Source organism: Suricata suricatta, chromosome 11, assembly GCF_006229205.1.
Source record: "Suricata suricatta isolate VVHF042 chromosome 11, meerkat_22Aug2017_6uvM2_HiC, whole genome shotgun sequence".
NCBI lineage: Eukaryota > Metazoa > Chordata > Mammalia > Carnivora > Herpestidae > Suricata > Suricata suricatta.
Genome location: NC_043710.1, coordinates 49,970,458 through 49,990,500, shown reverse-complemented (window position 1 = coordinate 49,990,500; position 20,043 = coordinate 49,970,458). Strand labels below are relative to the sequence as shown.

Below are 20,043 nucleotides of genomic sequence, written 5' to 3'. Positions count from 1 at the left end.
ATAAGTAGCAGAAGGAAAGGAGAGAGAGAGAGGTGCAGAAAAAATATTTGAAGAAATATGACTACAAACATTTCAAATTTATTCATTAACATTATTTTACACTTCCAAGAAGCTAAATGAATTCTAGGTAGAATAAGCAGAAAGAGATCCACAAATCGACAAATTATAGTAAAAATGCTGAACACTAAAAAGGAGAAAATTTTGTTTGTTGTTTTTTGTATATAGTTTCTTTTCCAGTTGGTTTTCATATAACACCCAGTGCTCTTCCCCACAAGTGCCCTCCTCCATGACCATCACCCCCTTTCCCCTTTCCAAAGGAGGAGAAAATTTAGAAGGCAGCAAGAGAAAATGGCCTTATCTTGTACAAGGGAACCCTAATAAGATTAGCAGTCAACTTCTCACCAGAACCAGTGGAGGGCAGGAGGCAGTGGGATAGTATATTCAAGGTGCTGGAAGAAAAAAAGGTATTAATCAAGAATCTTATTTTAGAAAAACTGTCTTTAAATAAGTGAAGGCAAACTACATTTCTAAGTAAGCAAACATTGAGAAAATTTGTTGCTAGAAGACACATCTTAAAGAAATCCTAAAGAAAGTTCTTTAGGTTGAAATCAAAGAGCCTGAGAGAGTAATTTGAATTCACATAAATAAACCAAATCTGTCCATTTTTATTTATTTTTTGTTTAATTTGTTTTTGAGAGAGAGAGGGAGCGACCAAGTGAGAGAGGGGCAGAGAGAGAGGGAGAGTGAGAATCTCAAACAGGTTCCACACTGTGAGTGCAGAGCCTGACGTCAGGCTCAGACTCACAAACTGTAAGATCATGAGCTAAGCCAAAATCAAGAGTCGGACGTTTAACTGACTGAACCACCCAGACACCCTAAATATGTGCATTTTTCAAAAGATTCCTTCATTCATTTATTCATTCAGCAATATTTATTATGTACCTATACTGAAATAATTATACTTTGTGCTAGGTGCCAAGGATGTCATAGTTAACAAAAGTGATCTCTTGCTCTTATGGACCTTGCATTCTAGACAATAAGAATGAAATAATAAATGAATATATGACACAATCCAGAAGATGATAAGTTTAAACACAAATAAGTCATATGTAAGGACCTGGATGCCAGAGGTAGGGTAGGGGTGCAGACTGTTTTATTTATTAAGGAGGGTCTAGGAAAGGTCTCATTCATAAAATGAAGTGTGAGCAAAGACTTAGAAGTATTTGGGAATAAAAGGGAATTTTCTTTTTTTTTTAAATAATAGTTTATTGTCAAATTAGTTTCCATATAACACCCAGTGCTTCTCCCCACAAGTGCCCCCCACCATGACCATTACCCTCTCCTCCCCTCCCCCTCCCCTAAAAGGGAATTTTCATAGTGGATATCTGGGGGAAGAATATTCCTCCAGGCATAGGTAAGACCTACAGCCAAGGCCCTAAGGCAGGGACAACAATGAATGTTTGAGTAATAGCAAGTAGTATGGTTGGAGTGAATGACTAAGGGGGTTAGAAGTAGCAGAGTAGATCAGAACAGTACGTAGGGGCGTTGATGACTCTTGTGACTTTGATTTTCACACTGAGAAATGGAGCTATTTCAGGGTTTTGAGCAAAAGATTGAAATGATCTAGCATAAATTCTTAAGAAAGCTTTCTGACTGACTTTTTGAGAATAGGCTATAAGATGTGGGAATCTGTTGCTGTTGAACCTCAGTGCTCACAGTAGAGTGGTGTAATATGGTTAGATTTGGATACATTTTGAAAGTAGATTCCATAGGATTTACCAGTGAATGAGAGGGGTGAGATGAATTATGGATGCTTTGGAGTAGTTTTTGGCCTGAGGGGTTCAACACAATGGATTTCCCTTTAAATGAGATGAGGAAGGCTGTGTGTTGAGCAGGTTTCAAGTGAGGGGAGATTTCAAATCCAGTTTTGAACATTAACTGTTAAACTTGAGATGTCTTTAAGACATCCAAGTATGGGTGTTGAGTAGGCAAGTATTTCACATTTGGAAAGTGGTATACGTGAGACATATATATTAGGAGTCATCAATGTATGAGTGGTATTTATTGCCTTGGGGACAGTTGACACATTAAGAGGAAGACAGAATCTAGATATAGAAGGAAGACCAAAGATTGAGCCCTTGGAGTATGCTAGCATTGAGAGTTCTAAGAGGAAGAGGAAGGGCCAGCAAAGCAGAGTGACAGGAGGAGGAAAAGCAAGGGTGCAGTATTCTCAAATCCAAGTGAAGAAGTTTCAGGAAGGAGAGTGATAAAATGATGTTGGTAGATTAAGTAAGATTATTGAGAGTAAAAACAAAATGGATTTAGCAAAGTAGAGGCCATTGGTGACCTTTATTTAGTTAATTTAGCTACGCTATCACGGTTTGGATTAGAACCATCTTTGATTTCTTTCTTTTCCTTTCATCTGTCATCACCTTCACCTCCAGTATCTAGAAAACTTGCCCATTATAGTTGAGTCATTATTTATCACCTACACTTGTGGTAAGTACCATTCTAGATACTGAGCATATGGAAATGAGGAAGACATGGACCTTCTTTTTTCAGAAACTTAAGAGTTCAGAACAGGGTTCAGGTGTAACTACTTTAGTATAATAGCAATGATAATAATAATGTTAATAATTACTGTAATTCTGTTAACATGACTTTTGCTGCTCCTGCTGCTTCTTATACCGCCACCTAACATTACTGGAGCATATACTCTGTGCCAGGCATATGTGTTATCCCAAGTAACCCTCACACATCTCTGAGCTGGCACCATTTTATAGATGAAGAAAATAAAAAGCAGGGGTGCCTGGGTGGCTCAGTCGATTGAGTACTGACTTTGGTTCAGGTCAGGATCTCGTAGTCTGTGAGTTCGAGCCTTGCATCTGGTCTGTGCTGACAGCTCAGAGCCTGGAGGCTGCTTTGGATTCTGTGTCTCCCTCTCTCTCCCTGCCCCTCCCCTGCTTACACTCTGGATCCTCTGTCTCTCAAAAATAAATATACATTAAAAATTTTTAAAAAAAGAAAAGAAAGCAGAGACAGGTTCAGGAACTCATTCAAGGTCACACAGCTAAGAAATGTAGAGGCTCTATGTAAAAAAGAGCAATCTAACTTCTGAGTTTGTGTTCTTAACTACAACTGCAAGCTTATACTCCCTACCTCTCAAAACTTGACTTAAACCTACTAATTTATTCCCTCACCTTAAATTACCTTTCCCTTATTGCTTCCCCTTATTCATTTTTTCTGGGATAACTTGTAATTAATCGCTTTTATGTCAATCTGTCTTAGGCCTGCTTCTGAGGAACCTAACACATATTATTTTCACCCTGCTAGAGAATTGTGGCAGTGACTCCTCTAAGTTTTTAAGGGTTGGTTAGTAATTGAAATCATTGTAACTACTCATAAAGTATCAAAGGACATTGATATCTTGAGATGCATTTTGAGCTATGTTATAATCACATTTATTGAGAACTTACTATGTTCTAATTATGGTTTCCCAAGGAGTCCTTGTTAAATATTCCTGCCAATGAACCTTAAGTGAGGCTATCTTAACCTGTCAATGTGATTCTAATAAAATGTTACTTAAAAGCAAAGGAAGAAGGAACCTGAGAGAGGGAGTATAACAGAATAATTACTTACACATATATGATACTTACTCTGGCATTGTCCCAAATGCTTTTTATATAGCAGTCACTTGTTTCTCTCTACAACTGCATGAGAAATGTACTACTTAACAGAGAGGGCACTTGAGTACAGAGAGGTTTAAGTAACATGCCCAGGGCCTCACAGGTGCCACTACTACAACGGCAGCAGTGTCAGTATTTCTCATGGTAGTATCAGTGGTAAGATGCACACTCTCCTCCCTTCCTTGTTCACTCACGCACCACACATTCCCAGACCTTACTAAAGGGATAGAATGATTCAAGGGAATTACTATTTTGAGGGAAGGGGAGAAATAAAAATGGTATGATTCACATGCCTTTTCTTATAGTCCAAGGGACGAGCCCACCAGAACTTTAGGGGGTGAATTTTTAGACACACACTGTCTTAGTTTGGGCTGCTAAAACAAAATAATTAAAGACTATGTATCTTAGAAAACAGAAATTTAGTTCTCAGTTTTGGAGCATCTAAGATCAGGGTGTTAGCCAGTTAGATTTCTGGTGAGGAATCTTCCTGGCTTGCAGATGGCTGCCTTCTCACTGTGAGCTCACATAGCCTTTCCTTGGTTCATGGCCTGGGGAGAGATCTCTCTGGGGTCTCTTCTTCTAAGGGCACTAATCCCATCATGAGGGTCTTGCTCTCACTAAGTCTTCTTACTCTAATAATTTCCCTCGGTCCCCTTTCTAAGTCACATGGTGGGTTATGGCTTCAACATATACATTTTGTAGGGGACACAAACATGGAGTCCATCATACACCCCATCCCCTAGTCTTTATTTTAAGTTTCTATCCTCTGTCTCTGAAAGAAAAACCTACTTTAGAATTTCTTAATACCTATTTTCTATCTCTATTTAAATAGTTCACATCTTATTCATGTGATTTAATCTTGCCTTAGTATATGTCACTCTCCTAGCCCCATCCCTACAGGCCTTGTGACTCTGTCTTTCCCATTAACACTTGGATCTCTTGCTTAAGTGATTCTGGAAATTCCCTAAATCTATTGATGTGGTGACCCTGAATTCCTTTGTTTCCATGTTCCCACTTTCAGTGACTCTGAGAGACTCATTCTAATGACCATGTGACTCTTAACCTATACTGATTTTATAACTCTAGCCACTTTTTAAAAAATATATATATCCATGTTAGTTATACCATATAGTGCAATAACGATTTCAGAAGTAGAATCAGGGATTCATTCCCTATATATAAAACCCAGTGCCCATCCCCAAAAGTGTCTTCCTTTATGACCCTTGCCCATTTAGCCCATTCCCCCCCCACCCCTCCAGCAACCCTCAGTTTGTTCTCTATATTTAAGAGTCTCTTATGTTTTGTCTCCCTCACTGCTCTTATATTATTTTTGCTTCCCTTCCCTTATGTTCATCTGTTTTGTATCTTAAATCTACATATGAGTGCAGTCATATGATATTTGTCTTTCTCTGATTGACTAATTTTGTTCAGCATCATCACTCTAGTTCCATCCACGTTGTTGCAGATGGCAAGATTTCATTCTTTTTCGTTACAACTCTGGCCACTTCCAATCCTGTGACCTACACCTGGGTCCAGTGTCTTCCACTTTTGATGATCATGTGATTCTCATCCCTACTGATTCCTTCCTCCCTATTCCACAGTCCCTGAAGACTCCTCCCTCTGTGACCCCAACCTACTGATGCTGTAATCTCTTTAATCCTGACTCCAACTTAATGGCAGTTTTACACTCCCCATTACTATCACAGAAAACTCCATTCCTATATAGTTGTCTTTTCTCTATCCCAGTTTACTTCTTGCCAGATTATTCAGAATCTTTTCAGCATAGTCTCTGAATCTCATTAAATAATCATACTGCTTAAGTGCCTGAGCAATTTGTCAAAGATCTTTTTTATTTATACACAATTTTGGCTTGAAAATCAAAATTAATATATGATATATAATACTTCTTAAAGGTTATTTTGGATTCATTAAACAAATACAAAAAGCATTCAGCAAATGTCAAATGAACATTGCAATTTTCAAGGATGCAGTGATTTGAGAGACAGGTTCCATGCAGGGACTCTCTTCCCATCACCATTTCAACTTAATCATATTAGTAAGTCCTTCCAACTCTTACTGAGTTTATTTTCCAAAGAACAAAAAAAAATTGTATTGTTCAAGAATACCTGTTTCCTTTATCGTTTATAATTTTTCTGTTCCAGGATTTCTTTTGGAGAAATGGGTCATTTAACCTGAAAATGATAGTATTCTGGAAAACTTTTCAAGGAATAAGACAGCAGTCATCACTCCTATCTCTTCAGTTTGAAGATTCCAGTCCTTTGACTATGGTTCCCTGTGCTGTTTGTTTTCACTGGCTGTGGTTGGGTAGATAGTATGTCTTAACTGGAAGCCAGTGGATGGCCTTATGTCCAACATAAATCTTCTTTGTATCAGGATTCCTTTAGATTATCAGCTTTGAGAACCTAGTGTAAGTCATTGTTTTAGAAGGTGTAGGTTTGTAGAATGGCTATTTCTTTCCCCTCTCAGGTCCTTGATTGGCTGCAGAGTTTGTCATTTTTATTCTGATCATGACCCTATGACTTAAACAGTCTGAAAAGTTACTTATCACCTAATGTGGAGATAAATATTTCCTTATACTTGAATGTATATAAAGAACTTATTATTGAAATAGTAGAACCTATAAAATTATATAGTTTTTTAAATATTTTATTCTTGAAGGATGTTTTTTAAACTTATGAGTGGCTTAATCAGATTTGATCTTGTCCACAGATTCAATTAAAATGACCCTTTTTGGCTGGTCATAAATTATGTTCCAGAAGCCAGTTTATCTCAGACTTGTATATAGTACCAGGCTTTAAATACCTAAGCTCTTGGGAAGTTTCTGTTTTATTCCTCTCCAGAACAGAATATGCCTAATTATTGCTATGCTTGGGGATCAGGAACTTACCATGAATATTTTTCCATTTGAGGATTAGTAACTTTTTCTCACAATTTCAGAGGATTAAAGTAAAAAAGGCTATTGGTAGTTTCTAGTAAAGAACTGTATATTGTATGAAATATGCATATATTTATACTATAGAGATTTGTAAAATTGTAGCAGTCTGCAATGATTTTCTTTTCCTTCTATGAAAATGACTTTCTCTGAGACTTTATATAACATTATATACTTCAAAATAAAGACATTTTGAATAACAGTTTAAAATGTGTGGTAGATATTTTAAATGGATTTTGTTTGATTTTATCATATGTCATGTATTTTGGTAATATGTTTTTGAACCTGCAGAAATTGAGGCAATGAAAAATGAAGTCTTTTCACAAGAAATCTTCAACTCTTGAAATGTTAATTGATTGGTTTTTAGATTTTTCATTTGATAAAAAGGAAATAAGGAGGATTCTTACTGTGAGGAGATATTCTAGGATTGTCTAAGTACTGGGGTTTATTGAGTTTTACTGTTTTCTCAAGTCATTGAGCACATCTTGCTTTTTGATTTTGGCCCATGCATCAGGAATTTCACCTTTATTTATAAATTTTTTCTGATAGTTTTCTTCTAGCTTTGATCTGAAGTGAGAGACAAACCATTTCCAGTAGGGCTGGGTAGATGAGTCTGGGGTGATACTCCACGTGGCATACTCCCCTCCTGCCTCTCGATAGTTCTTAAATGGGATAGTCCGGCCATCCCCCAAACGCAAATGACGATCACTTGCCACCAAATTAGTACAGCAATCAATGGCGAAGTTGTCTGTTTGGTAAAAAGACCCTCCACACAGAGCGAAAGGACGGTGGAAGGGAGCACTGTGGTCTCCTTCATGTGTATGGATTGTGTTTGTACAAGTAGTTTTACAGCAGGGACACTGTTTCCAGCAGCCAGAGAGATGTTCAGAGAGCATTTTCCGAATTTCCGGAACCATTTCTTCTACAGACATATTCAAATATTTCTCTTCTAATCTCTTCATTGTGGGATCCAAAACTTCACTCATAGCTTCTTTGAGAAACTCAATATCTTTTATTTCTTGGTGTTCAATGCTTATCAAGTCTTTTCTTGGGAAGATCATATTACTCCCCAGGCGATCACAGAACACATCCAACCACCCAGACACAGTGCTGCTTTTATCTTTAGCAATTACTGTGGATTCATGAATAGCTGAGAGGATGGCATTCTTCATATCATCTACAGTTGTTTTTAAAAACAACTTTATTTTTTCTCTTCCTTTATCTGAACAATATGTTTCAATATGTTTTTCAATGTAATTCCTAAAAAATAATTTTGAATTATGAAGGTAACCCCAGTAATTATCAAAATTTTCTTCTTCTGCCAGAGAGATGAGAATGTGTTTCTCCAGGTTAGACCTGTTTCCATTGAATGCGGGGCAGGTAGCGCACATGTCTCCAGCAATTTTAGGGGCCATTTTTTCCCATATGGTGGTAGAGACAGCAGGAGTGAGTTTGTGCCACAGAAAATCAACAAATGTTTTGACGGAAGTTGCTCCTTGACAAGATATCTTGAAACTCATGAAGAAATCCTCTTTCTTACTTTCCAGATAGTTTACTGGATCATTTGCTCTCTTGAATGCTCTGTGCATCTCCTTAAAATTCTCTGATGCTTTTTGGAATAAACACAAAGATAAATCAATTTCATATTTATTTGTAAATGTGTATCTTCCCTCAGTTGGTGCAGATTTCACTTCCTCATCTATTATTTTCAGGATTTCATGGAAATAAGATGGATTGTAATCACACTTTTGTGTCCAAATTTCCTTAATAGTTTCATCATATTGTGAAGTAATGCAGTCAGTAGTCCCCTGTATGGACATTTTATCACAGACCTCTAATGACCTTCTACCTATGTAATAATTCGTGATTATTTTGACATGTTTGTCATATTTGATTTGAAACTTTTCTCCAGAATTTTTCTTCAGTGTGTCTACAATATTTCTCTCCTTTTTGAAATATTCCAAAAGGATGTTTTCAGCATCCACATCAATGTTAGGCTCTGTAGCTGGAGGGAGAGTTGAGGACACACCACAGACCCATTTTTCCCAGAGTTGATAGAACTTCTCATGTAGCTCTTCCTCACTCAATTCTGTGCCTTTTACAGTTAAAGCCAAGGTTCGGCTTTTTTCTAACAATTCCTTTTCATAAGCTGCCATCTTGTTGTCCAGTTTTTCTTGACTTTTCTTTAAACTAATAAGTTCATCAGCTTTTTTTTGGCTTTCTGAAATAAGTGCCTCTTTAAGCATTGTTAGCTTACTTTCAAAATTTGCTTTCCACTGAACCAGTATTTCACTATCTGGATCTTCATTAAAGTATTTTTCAAGTTCTTGTTTGATGGCTTCATATTTTTCTATGACTGGAGCCTGAAATGTGCTTATTCTGAATGTCTGGATTTTTCCATTCTGAATCTGGTTGATTAGCTGGTTCTGCAAGCCGAGCACATGACTCCTCAGCTCCCAGGTCCAGTGGTTATACATTGTTTCCAATTTGCTCATGGCCATGACTTCTCTGGTGTTCCTGAAACTGAAAATAAAGTTCTCGTTCACTAGGGCTCTCCACAAATCTTGGACTCGGAATTTTACATCTGATATCTTCATGATGCCTCCCCTAGATTCCTGTTTGGCTGTCAGAAGAATTCTACTTTTCAGCTCCTGGACATTGTGGCTGTAGTGAGGATTGGGAGGGGCCATTGGAGGATTGCCATCCCAGAGGTGAGCAAAGTAGTAGACATCAGTATTGACATCAAACTTTATGACATCACTAAAGCGGGTCACATCTGAGTACTGTTCTTGTTCAGCTGCTTTTTCTGCCATTTCATCTAATCTCTGCTCTAGCCGCCTTCGTCCTTCCATTGTTTGGTCTTTAGCTGTAACTTCCCCCACATTCTGATGGACAAAAAGGCAGCTTGGGGAGATTTTTACTTGTTTCATCCTCAGAAAGGCTTGGACAACTATTTGTAGAATATCTTGCATTTCTGATGGATTTTCCCCAAAAATATTAATCAGAGTCAAGTTTCCAAGTCCAATAACAAAGGTTGCCAACTCATTGTCCCAATTCTGGGATTTGCTGCTGAGTTCGGGGGCGCGAAGCCCTTCTGTGTCCACAACGAGCACAAAATCAAAGCCAAGTTCCTCTGTGAATGTCTCCTCCACCTTCAGGAGCTGCATGTAGGCCCCCCGGGTGCACCTCCCAGCACTGACAGTGAACTGCAGCCCAAAAAGGGCATTCAGCAGGGTGGACTTCCCTGAGCTCTGCAGGCCAAGGATAGAGAGAACAAACAGCCGTTTGTCTCCAAGTTTCTCAGAAACCTTGTCAAAAATAGCTGCTACCCACTTGAGCGGCACATATGAAGCATCCCCATCCATCAGCTCAATGGGAAGACCAGATATCATTAGATCTGCAACAATCTGGGGCAGGGAGAGGAAAAGTTTATCTTTTGGGGAGGAAGTTTCTTCCAGAACTTCATAAATCTGGCCTATTTCTCTGAGAACTTGTTCAATTCCCAAGGTGCAGTCACTAATCTCTGTAGAAATCGCTTCTATCTCATTTTGCCAGTGTTTCAGGTTGGTGTTCTTTGTTGCTTTTTTCTTTTCTGCTTGTACCTGTGACCACAAAGCCTTTTTTCTTTCATTCAGTTCTTCCAAGTGTCCTGCAGTCAGGTTGTCCAAAGACACACTCAGCCATTGTAAGAAGTAGAGTTTTGTATGAGTTTCTGAATGGTTTAGGATAATTTCAAGGACAGATTGCATTAACACATTGAGAGGAAAGGCTCTGGCCAACTGTTGCTGCCTTATTCTTCGTTTCTCTTCCTCAATCTCACACTTGTGTTGTTCAATGCTCCGATTTCCTTTTTCTCTCAGATGATAGAGTTCTTTGTCCTTTTTACACCACAGATGCCACAGATTTCCCTGAAGGGGTAGTAAGTTTTCCTTTATCTGAGGTATCTGCATTTCTCCTAATAGAGCCATGAGAACCTCTGCCATTTCTTTGGCTTCCTTGCAGTCTCTCTGGTCTTCATCAATAAGGAATCCTTGCTTGCGAGCAATCTGGGCACAGTCCTCTAAGCTAAAAGTAGTGTCAGAGAACTCTAGCAAATCTCTGATTGTAGTTTTGAGGTTGTCTGTTAATTCTGCCTCATTTCTGTTCCGGATCCCAATTCTCACTTTTTGGCCAGAATAATTGGCTGTGGTTTTTTCTTTGTCATCAAGCAGACAGATCAAAGGTTTTGATAGCTCACACAGGTCACGGATAATTGTTCGGCTTTCTTTATTGTCATCAGAAGTTGCCATGAGGACTACAATGAGAGAAGAGATCTCCTTCAGGAAGGTGAGTTGCTTTTCATGTTCCTTGGTATCTCCATGAAGGTTGGCGAAGGTCAAACAGTTGTCAAAGCTGTCCTCATCTTCACCCCCAGGACAGAACCAGCCAATTTCCACTACACCACCCATCAAGAGACAGTCTTTGCTACTCCCTCTGCAATGTCGATGAAAAAAGATATCATGCTTACGTTTACTGAGAATACAGTTCATAATCTGAGATTTGGAAGCAGAGAATCCATTTCCGACCCTAATAAAGGATACAATGGGGGTAGAGACATGACACATTTGCTGATTCTTATAATTGTTGCTTGCCTCTTTTGTTGTTTTCCTTGCTTGCTGCCAGCTTCTCCTAATCTGACTGAGAGACCAGAGAGAGAATTCAATTTGAGAGTTGCAAGGATTAGGTATAAGGAGAGGGAGGGCAAACTGACAAATGGAGAGTTTGGCCAGAATATATTGTCTAGCAAAATCATCTGCACAGTGAAGAAGTGCCATCTGAATATCCATAGGGTGAATATGGGGTCTGGAATCAGTGGCTAAAAGATTAGTGGGACTATCATTGTCTTCAAAAAAATCATCATATGGATTGAAAACCACATTTTTTTGTTTCGAGACATTTAGATAGACTCGATTCTCTGCATTTCCATCATCTTTGAAGACCAAATATCTCATCCCACAATCCAACATCAGTAGTTTCTGTAGGAAGTAGAAGGGAAGCTCTCGTTCAGAGCTGGGCTGGGTGTTGTACACAGAAGTCTTGTAGATCAGATGGAAGTTAGCTCTGCTCATCCTCTTTGGGTAGTAGTGTTCTAGGCCTAGACGCTGGAGTAATTCTAAGAAGGCTCCATTTTCTGTGGCCTCCCATTTGTTGTTTTCATTATCATGTGGTTCATGAGGTGGTTCCTTTTCATGGAAGATATTTTGCAAATGTTTTCTCACTTCATCCATTTGCAGTGAAGGGTTGGTGACTTCATAATTCCCATCAATGAGCAGTCTCAAGTCTGTCTCTAGCTTTTCCCAATCATGTTCTGCTCCAGGTTTAGTGAGGACATCTTCAACTTTTTTAGACCATGATTGCCCCATGAAGCGTCTTATAAATGTCAAACGTTGTGTTTTCTCCTTTGGAGAAACAGCTGTAACTTCAGCAGAGGCTGTCAAACCCGTGAGCACCAGGAATGCCTGAGCCCTGGAGCTGCAAATATTTTTGAGCGCCTGGTATTTATCTTGGGCAGTTTGCATTTCATGCAGTAGGAAGTCTAACTCATCACACCCCAGGAGAAACTGAAAGGTCTTGTTTGCTATGTGATAACCTGCACCTGCTGCAATGGTAAGTAGCAAGAGCTGTATGTCTGGCTGCTCTGTTTCTTGGAGGTAATTCAAGAAGGAGCGGAGAGACCGGCTGACTTCATAAGTGGCCTTTCTTTGTGCTTCCTCCACTATTTCCGGGGACTCAGATTTAACCTTAACTTCCAGGTAGTCATTTTTGTTTTTTCTTATGATTTTAATTAATTCAGAAAATTGGGAGATTTTGATATGCTCCAGCTCCGACTCTGACCAGAAGATCCACTGGACGATGGAATGAGCCTGAGGAAAGCTTTTCACTCTATAGATGTGAGGATCCAAAAGGCTGCGCAACTGAGATTTAATAAATTTTGTATCATAAATGGAAGAACTTCTGCAAAAATTGACAGTGTTTACCAGAAAATTCTGCAGATCCCTATCTGTGAGGCATATGTTAATCCAAGTGTCATAACTGTTTAGTTTTTGGCTCAACATTTGCATGAAACTTATAAGTTTTTTAAGCTGTTCTTCAGGGTCAGATACCTCCCATGATTTTATATCCTGTAGGAAAACCCTGGCCTTCTTCACAATGCTTAGCAATTCTTCTCCATTCTGTATCTGGGTAGTGAGGCCAGTCAGAGCAGTGTAGCTGTCTTTCAGGCAGATAGCTACCTGAAGAGCATCTTTAAAATTACTTCTATGGCTGGAGAGGATAATGTCCCAGACAGGCACCAGTTGAATTCCCCGGTCAATGACACACCAGGTTTGATTACTGGCAATTAGGCCAGTCTTCCACTGGCAGAGGTCATTAGCTTCTGGTGGGCCACCTGTCTGGGCCACAGATAATTGGATTCTAGATTGGAGATTTTGGGAGCTTGTGTTCTCAGAGTCTTCTTTTGAATGAGAATCTGTCTTAGCCACATCTGTAGCAACTTGAATTCCAAAGCTACTGTAGCTGCCACTTATATAAAGGTCCAGGGCCTTGGCTGACTGCTGTTTCACTTCTGCCAGCTGCTCACTTTGGAAACCCTCTGATATGGCCTTCCACCAGTAGATTCCTCCCAAGTGCAGAGGGCCCTGGTTAGCATGAGAGCCAAACCTGTGGAAGAAAGCTTCGGTCCTGGCCTTTAGCAAAGGGGCTCTGTCTGGGCCTGCAGACTGATCCAGAAGGTCTTCAATGCATTTTAATTCCTGGAGAGCAGCCTTGGATAACTGGAGCTGATCAGTGGGAAAGTGGCAGGAAGCCAGTGGGATGTAAATGAACTTGGTTGAGCAAAAATAAGGGTGCTCAGAATGTGATTGTTGGGTTTCCTTAGATTCTGAATGTTTGCTGTCATCTACACCTGCTTCCAGGCTAAATCCCCAACCTTTACCTTTGGCTGAGGCAGCTGCACTGAAGCCCAGCTTCTCTATAGTCTGGGTAAATGTGGATTCTGCTTGAGAAGATGTAAATTCTCTTGTTTCCATCCGTGTGCCCTGCTGAGGGCCAAAGAGTGAGAAGTTCTTTGGGACACTGAGTAGCTCCTCTCTCTTCTCTATCAAACCCCTTTCATTGTTAGTTTTGTAAATTCCCTGCAGGGCCAACCCTCCAGATGCCCATTTCACCAGATCTTTATCTGGGAGGTTCTTCCTGTGAGATAATATTCCCTCTGTGAGGTTAAGTTGTTTGTTTTCCATGACCTCTTCGAGGGACTTTTGAGGAAGTGGTCAGTGTTCTTCAGGGGTCCCCATTGCCTGCCTCAGCTCTGCCTCTTTTCCTCACTGATCCTTCCCCTTGCTGCCTCCCGTCTGACAGCAAGTCTCTTAGCTCCTGCAGTATCTGCTCCGCATCCTTCTTCCTTCTTTGTTTTCTTTATCATTTCCAGCTGAGATTCCTGTAAGTTGGAAAGACTATTTGAGTGTGACGTGTTAAGAAGTCTCTCCAGGGCTTTTTTCTCCCAGGAATGTCATGCTTGAGATTTCAGCTTCTGGAGGTCTTTTTCTTCTAGGTGTTGTAAGGCCTGGGCACAAGTCACACCCAGCTGTTCCTGCAACGTGGGCAACCAGTACTCGAGTGCCAGTCCTTCCTCTGTCAGCATCTCTTGGAGATCATGTGTTCTTTTGCCTCTGAGCAGAAGGGGACTTCGCTGTGGCCACGGCTGTGGGAAGAAAAGACACTCAGTTAGCCTGTGTTATGAACGTAGAAGTCACAAAGCCAAAACTGTGAATGTACTAAAGATGCAGGTCTTCAAGGCTTTCTCATTTCTTCCTTTCATTGTTCCAACAAATATATTTTATTAACACTGCTGCTGCTGCTTCTGTTGTGTGTGTGTGTGTGCGTGTGTGTGTTGTGTTTTTTTGGCAAGACATCTTTGTGTGTATTCTCAACACAGATTGTCTTTTAGTTACCAGGTTGAGTTGCAACTTGAGGCCTGGCTTTTGGCATTCCCTATTACACAGCAATGATTGCTTGGAGAGCATTAAACTGAGGGTTGGAGTTTGGAAATATGCATGAGTTTGATAGCCTGATGTTTGTTTTAAAACCAAGAGTGGCCACAGAAAAAAGAAAAAGAAAAAGAAAAAAAAGAAGGAATCTTGCCATTTGCAACAATGTGCATAGAGCTAGAGTATTATGCTAAGCGAAATAAGTTAGAGAAGGACAAATACCATATGATTTCATTCATATGTGAATTTAAGAAACAAAACACATGAACATGGGGGAAATAAGAGGGGCAAACCAAGAAGTCGACTCTTAAGTACAGAGAACAGACAGTTACTGAGGGGAGGTGAGCAGGGGGAAGACTTAAATGAGTGATGGATATTAAAGAGGCCACTTGCTGTGACGAGCACTGGGTGTTGTATGTAAGTGATGAATCACTAAATTCTATACCTGAAACTAATACTACACTGTATCTTAAGTAAATTGAATTTAAATAAAAACTTGAAAACAAAAAGAAAAAAATTAAAAAAAGAAAAAATTATTTAATAGCAAACAAAAAGCAAGAGTGGTACTACCAATTATATTTCCTCTTTTAGTTTCTATCAAACCTGTATTGAGTGTTTTCTTTCCTGTCTTTCTGTCACTTCTTCTTAGGCCATTTTATAATATTTATTTACTATCCTGTCCTTTAAAACTCACTTGCAGAGGTCAGCATAATGATGTTCCTCTTTTTTGGCCCCCTTTTAAAACAACTTATTAGACATCTATCTGTGCACAAAAGTGCCTCAATGGGAGTTGTGGGATCTAGCACCATATGCCAAGGGACATGGGAGTAGTCTCATCCACCTGTGCATCTGGCAGTATGCAGAAGACCTCTGTGTGGGTCATGCAACCAGCAGAACCAATAAACCTACCCCAGTCCCTTGGCCATGCTCAGAAAAAAACCTGGAGTGTGCTGTCCTGGGCAGATACCTACAGATGAAATAGTCTGCAGAAATCCAGCCCTCTTGACGAGAGATTCCTGTACAAGTTTGGTGACATTGATGGACTGGAACTGTCCAGCAGTGACCTCTACAGTGGGGAAAAAAGCATAGTGGTGAGTGAGTGCCCATCTACGCCCAATTGTGTGGGACATGTTTGGAGAAATCCATCTCAGAGTATTCATCCCAGAATATCAAGTAAGGACTAGGAGAAGGGAGAAGAGATTGGGAAAGATATGGTCCTACTGATTACACTCAGGAATTCAGATGGAAGTCCTCCCATGAGCCTCTGGGAGAACCTCACCCAAAGACCTCCCCACCAGGTCCACAGGCACCCTCAATGCCCCTAGTGCTAAATCAACAAATACTCCTCTTGAACCCTGCTTTGTGGCTGGCTCCCTATACATGCTCCTGAGTTAAGTGGGGAGAGCTAGTCTGTAAGAGTGCTATCAGCAAAACTGATCAGGATTTGTAAGGAAGAGAGAAGCCATACACTTGAGCCGTAGCACCACCTTCTGGCAAACAAAAGAGAAGTTTTCAGTAGCCAATCTGCTGAGTTGTAAGAACCAAACAAAACCTAAAAGGTTATGAATTTGGCCACAACAGAGACCAAGAGTAATGGCACAGTTGCATCCATACATAAGTAGAGAAAACCGCGGTTATAATAGTACCAACACACAGAATACCCTAACTGAAGAGAACTAGTAAAGATTTAAGGAGGTGTCTTCTACTTCAGATGCAAAAGCAATGTAAAATTCTTCAGATCACTGTTTCCAGGCCATCTCCTCTAGGTTGTTTGCCTGGCCTCTCTCCAGGAGCAGGGCAGTGCCCTGAGGGTTCTATCCCAGTCCAGCCTGCTGGCCTTTCAAATCCTACGCTTTACCACCTGCTGGTTTTAAGAGGTTATAAAAAGCAGCCCCTATCATTTTCTCAGCCTATGGCTTTGGGTAAATCTCCTTTTGTGTTCCCTTGTGTGCTCTGCCCTCTCTCACCCTTCTTCACAACCATGGCTGCCTACTCTCCGCAACACCTGTGATCCTTTTCTGCCCTGAACCATGTCTCCACACTCCTGCCTTCTTTGATGTGGCTTCTTCTTCCCCTTTAGGTGTGGAGTGTGTTCTGTCAGCCTTCAGATTGGTTTCTTGGGTATTTAGAATTATTTGAGAGTTATCTAGTTGTATTTCTGGGATGAGACAAGCCTAGGGTCCTCCTACTATGCCATTCATCCTCCTCTCAGTGAATTTTTTAAAAAAATAGGAATTGACTCCCTTTTGGTTGGCTGAAGGCAATGGAGACCATTGCCTGTTCTTTCGGACTGGTGCTCTCCTATCACTCAGGACCAAGTGACCTATGTTCAGTTAGTTTTCACATGGAACTTTTCTCTATTTCAGCCTTCAAAGCTCCTGTTTAAGCTTTTAAAAATTTATTTATTAAGAAAGAGAGGGAGAAAGCATGCATGAGAGAGGGGAAGGGGCAGAGAGAGAGAATTGCAAGCAGACTTCATACTGTCAGCTCAGAGCCCAACATGGGGCTTGATCCCATGAACTATGAGATCATAACCTGAGCTGAGATCAAGAGCTAGAAGCTCAACCAACTGACCCATGCAGGTGCCATCAGCCCTCAAAGTTCTCATTTGAATGTTTACTACTGTCACCAAGATATGCACCAGTGGCAGCTCCACATTGGGTCATGCCCTGGGCTTTAAGTTGTATCACAGTGGCCGTCCTACTCATTGTGGCATAGTGGCTGTGGCAGCCCCAGGGGGAACCTATATTCCCAGCCACCCACTTGCTTCCATCCTTCTTGCATGCATCACCAAATGCCAGCCATGGCTGTGTATGGGCCCATTACTCCCAGCATTTCCAGGGCTAGGTCATTCAGCAAGTGGATATTTACATACTCCTTAGTGGATTCCAACTTCCATTGACATCATCCTGCTGTTTATATCAACCAATATCTTTTCTGGGATCTAATGAACCTCAACATCGGGTGCCTTAACTCAGCATTTGATTCATCTTGCAGCACTACTTCTGCTTACCAAAAGTAGCCCACTAGTCACTCACATTCCACTCCTGGCTTTATGCTAGCAAGGCAGGATTCTTAACCATTTGAAGTTTGAGAATAGGTTGAAATAGTTTTGGTTGAATCCCTCTAATCATTCCCTTTACTAGATAAAACATGTAGGTTTGTGTGTGAGTGCCAGCTATCCTGAGGGAAACTGTGGAGAGAACCAGCTACTAGATGGTTCAATTAGTCTGTTGCCCCTATACACAGGTCAGATGACCAATTTGCACATCAGGACCATTACAGACCTCTACCAGAGTTTCCTTTGGCTTTACCCTTCCCAGACATAGCTCACTGTCTTTCTGGTCCTGACACATGCACTCATGCTTCACTTCCCTGGCATGGTGGGTGAGATGGTCCGGTGATACACCCTCAGCAGACTAGAGAGTAGAGCTGAGGAACTTAATGAATGGGATAGAAAATGCAGTAGAGAGCATGTACATAATAGGAGAACAAATGAAAGACAGAATAAGTGAGGGGACAAGAAATTTGAAATAACCCAGGTAGTGGAGATTAAAGAAAAAAGATAGAAAAGAGAGTGAAGTCTGCATGATGCATAGGATTTTATAAAAGGGAAAAAAACCCAGAATAATAAGGGTTCCAGAAGAAGAAGAAGAGTGAAAGTTGCAGAAAGTTTATTTAAATAATTAATAGCCAAGAACTTCCCACATCTGAGGAGAGAATTGTACATTCAAGTTTGTGAAGCTAAGAGATCACTCTAGCTTCATGGAGCAAAAATACCTCTAAGACATTTCATAATGAAACTGTCAAAAATCAAAGATAAAGAGCAACCCCTAAAAAGCATCCAGTAAAAATGATGGTAGTCTACAAAGGAATCACCATTAGGCTGTTAGTGGATTTCTCAGCAGAAACCCTACAGGCCAGGAGAGAGTGGAATGACCCTATGTGAAGTGTTGGAAGAAAAAAATTGTCAACCAAGAATAACTGGCTCCCAAAACAAGAGTTCTGGCCCAGATGGCTTCCCAGGGAAATTCTACCAGACATTTAAAGAAGAGTTAATACCTTTTGTACTCAGTGTATCCCAAAATATAGAAATGCAGGAAAGCTTCCAAAACCATTCTGTGAAGCCAGTATTGCCTTGATTCCAAAACCAGACAAAGACCCCACTAAGAAAAAAAAAAAAAGAATTACAGGTCAAATCCCTGATGAACCTGGATGCAAAAATTCTCAACAAGATACTAGCAAGTAGAATTCAAGAGTACATTAAAAGAATTATTCACCACAATTAAGTGAGATTTACTCTGGGATGCAGGGCTGGTTCAATATTTGAAATCAATCAGCATGATACATCACATAACTGAAAGAAAGGATAAGATGCATATGATCCCCTCGATAGATGCAGAAAAAGCATTTGACAAAAATACAGCATCTTGATGAAAACCCTCAAGAAAGTCAGGATAGAAGGAACATACCTCAACATAATAAAGGCCATATACAAAAGACCCACAGCTAAATCATCTACACTGGGGAAAAATTGAGGCTTTCCTCCTAAGGTCAGGAATGTCCACTTTCATCACTGCTTAACATAGTACTAAAGTCCTGGCCTCAGCAATGAGACAAAAATAAAAAATAAAAATAAATGAAAGGCATCCAAATTGGCAAGGAAGAAGTCAAACTTTCACTCTTGTCAGATGACATACTCTGTGGAAAACGCAAAAGACTCCATCAAAAACTGCTGGAATTGATATGTGAATTCAGAAATTTTGTAGAACATAAAATCAACATACAGAAATTGGTTGCGTTTCTATACACTAATAATGAAGCAGCAGATAGAGAAATTAAGGATTTAGTCCTTACACTTTTGGTGCATTTACAGTTGCACCAAAACCCATAAAATTCCTAGGAACAAACCTAATCCAATAGGTAAAAGATCTTTACACTGAAACCTATAGTAAGCTATGAAAGAAATTGAAGAATACACAAAGAAATAGAAAAACATTGCATGCTCAGGCAGTGGAAGAATGAATATTGTTAAAATGTATATATTATGGAAAGCAATGTATATATTCAATGCAATCTCTATCAAAACAACACCACAAAAGACCCTGAATAGCCAAAGTCATATTGAAGAAGAAAACCAAAACAGGAGGCATCACAATCCCAGACTTTAGCCTCTACTACATTTTTTTTTTTTGGACTCTTCTGCTGAGTCTTGTTTCAGTGCTTATGTCTTCTATATTGCTATGCTGTGAGTATACAGAGTGTGTTTGATCCAGTTCAGATTCATTCATGGTGTGAGTACATTTTCTGTATATGGTAAAATTTCAGTAAATGTTATATCAACTAATGAAGAGGGGAAAGCAATCCCATGACCTCAAAT

At 40.0% G+C, this 20,043-nt stretch overlaps 2 protein-coding genes across 11 annotated transcripts in view; one reads left to right on the top strand and one right to left on the bottom strand.

Moving 5' to 3' along the window:
* The window catches only part of LOC115272189 (olfactory receptor 2D3-like), a 184,094-nt gene that overhangs the window by 91,219 nt on the left and 72,832 nt on the right, over positions 1-20,043 (top strand). The window lies entirely within an intron of this gene.
* LOC115272188 (interferon-induced very large GTPase 1-like) overlaps positions 5,516-20,043 on the bottom strand; it is a 30,030-nt gene continuing 15,502 nt past the window's right edge. Inside the window, exon 4 of the mRNA XM_029915241.1 lies at positions 5,516-14,377. Coding sequence (XP_029771101.1) covers positions 7,095-13,916 — 6,822 coding nt within the window. The 5' untranslated portion in view covers positions 13,917-14,377 and the 3' untranslated portion in view covers positions 5,516-7,094. The remainder of the gene's footprint in view (positions 14,378-20,043) is intronic.